General features: G+C 42.0%; 1 protein-coding gene across 1 annotated transcript in view; it reads left to right on the plus strand.

Moving 5' to 3' along the window:
- LOC143285631 (uncharacterized) overlaps positions 1-2,500 on the plus strand; it is a 202,862-nt gene that overhangs the window by 182,767 nt on the left and 17,595 nt on the right. The window contains exon 4 of the mRNA XM_076593028.1: positions 2,426-2,500. This exon is cut by the window's right edge and continues 180 nt beyond it. Within this exon, the coding sequence (XP_076449143.1) occupies positions 2,426-2,500 (75 nt within the window). The remainder of the gene's footprint in view (positions 1-2,425) is intronic.

The raw sequence follows: 2,500 nt of genomic DNA on the forward strand, positions 1-2,500 counted from the left end.
GCCACAGAACGGAAAGCAACAGACAAGCAAAAGAACATTGTCCAAACACACTAAAAGGTCAGCTACAAGCCGCCGGCTTTCCCCAATATAAAAAAAAAAAAATCTATATCTCACACCACCACCCCAAACCCCCCCCTTGCCCCTCATCCACCCACCACCACCCCCTCATCCCCCCCCACGTCCGCCCCCAACCCCCCGCCCCCCCACCCCCTCAACCCCCGTCACCCCCTTCCTTTTTTTGATTTTTCCATAAACAACGACAGCTCGCTTCATTCTCACCTCCAGCTACTATACTTCTCGTATGTTGGCTTTCACGTTCAAGTCGAACCCACCACCACCACCACCATACATAACATATACAATATACTATCCCACGAAATCTGGCCCGGAAAAGTCGCCGCCGGCAAAATCTCAACGGTGCGGGGCGTTGAAAAGTCCTCTCCACCGTTTGGCCTTTATTTGTGTCGTGGGGGGGGGGGGGGGGGGGGGGAAGGCACGAGGGAGAGACGGGGGGGTGGGGGTGGGCGGAGGTGAGAGGGTTGGGGTGTGATCTGAAAGGTGATGAATCGTAGAAGTGTGTGTATATGTAGTTGCATAAACAACAGAGGGACTTCCGCGCATCCTTGCGTAAACAGAGCGATGGCGTGAAGACGTGTCGGGGACCCGGGGAACAAACGGAGGATGTCTTTCACAGTTTTCCTTTCGTCGGGAGTAAAGGGCTGGGCCTCAGGTCATGATATAGAGTAAACGGCGGAGAACTTTTTAGACCAAATAATAATAATAATACTACGGCTCTTGTGGCTGGTATTATATATATATATATATTATATGGAGGAATAGAAAGGATGGATGTAGCAAATAAAAGTAGAGCCTGTATAGAGATACTCCAGTCATAATTATGGATAATAATGCTAATGGTGGTGGTGGTGATGATGATGATGGTGGTGGTGATGATTGATAGGAATAGGAATAGTGATGACAACAACAACAATAATAATAATAAGGAGAAGAAGAATGAATGAATGAATGAATGACAAGAAGAAGAAGAATGAATGAATGAATGGAATAGTGACAAGAAGAAGAATGAATGAATGAATGAATGAATGAATGAATGAATGACAAGAAGAAGAAGAATGAATGAATGAATGAATGAATGAATGAATGACAAGAAGAAGAAGAAGAATGAATGAATGAATGAATGACAAGAAGAAGAAGAAGAATGAATGAATGAATGAATGAATGAATGAATGACAAGAAGAAGAATGAATGAATGAATGAATGAATGAATGAATGACAAGAAGAAGAAGAATGAATGAATGAATAGATGAATGAATGACAAGAAGAAGAAGAATGAATGAATGAATGAATGAATGAATGAATGAATGACAAGAAGAACAAGAAGAAGAGAGTCCAAATCAAGAATGATGGTCAACACCCTGAGCTGTATCATCAATCTGTTCTCAGGAAACAGCCTTTCACTGCCAGGGAGCATATTCGCCTGCAGCAGTTAAGGGGTTAAGTGCTTTCCATTTACTGATTAGAAAGGGCATATCGGCAACCAAGAATACGAAACAACGCAATTAAGTTCGATTTACATTTAATTAATGCCACATCCATAAAATGTTCATAACGGATCAAGGAAACGTCAAACAATTGTAAAAAAAAAAAAAAAAAACACTTGCGTGCGCGCTCTTATACACACATATATGCACAAATACTCGCGCGCGCACACACACACACACACACACACACACACACACACACACACACACACACGTCCCCGATCAAAATAATTGTCGCTCACGCTCTTTCAGATTTGAATCGAGAAAATCCTTGTGCTGTTTATGTCCGGAATCGAAGACGATCCTTTGTTTGTTTGTTTTTCTCCCTCCCAGTCCTGGATATAATCTATGGAAACATCCATGTGAGCATCAAAGTGATGTGCTGGCTTATCTCAAAGAAATTATCTCCAGTTGCTAGTAGACTGTCTCACAAAATGTCATGAACTCTCTGAAGATAACGAACACGTGTGTGGTTTGTCATTCGCTTTTTGCACAGTTTACGTAACAAATCAAGGTTCTCGCTTTTCTTTTGGCCTTTTCTTGCGTGAAATTTGGGAGAATGATATAGAACGACCCATGTCTTTTTCTTCTTTTTTTTTTTGTATGTGTGTCTGGTTATCTTTTCCTCTCCGTCTGTGTTATGAAAGTGCTTTTTTCGAGTGCTCTTTTGTCTTGCACTTTGGCCTGTTTTCTTTTCGAAAGGTTTTGTTTGTTTGTTCGTTTGATTTCGTTGATCCAGTTTGTACGGGACCAATATTGACTCTTTTGTCAAGCCCTAATATAACGCTGTGTAGTCGACTGGGCTATAAGTAACAGCAAAAGAAAGAGAAAATGATAATGACAATGATGTGTGTATGTTGCAGCCCCTTCAGGATTTCGCATTCAGCTGGACTTCAGAGATGAATTCACGCTGGAAAAATCCGACGGTTGCAAGTACG

The sequence above is a fragment of the Babylonia areolata genome, chromosome 9 (assembly GCF_041734735.1).
Source record: "Babylonia areolata isolate BAREFJ2019XMU chromosome 9, ASM4173473v1, whole genome shotgun sequence".
Lineage (NCBI taxonomy): Eukaryota > Metazoa > Mollusca > Gastropoda > Neogastropoda > Buccinidae > Babylonia > Babylonia areolata.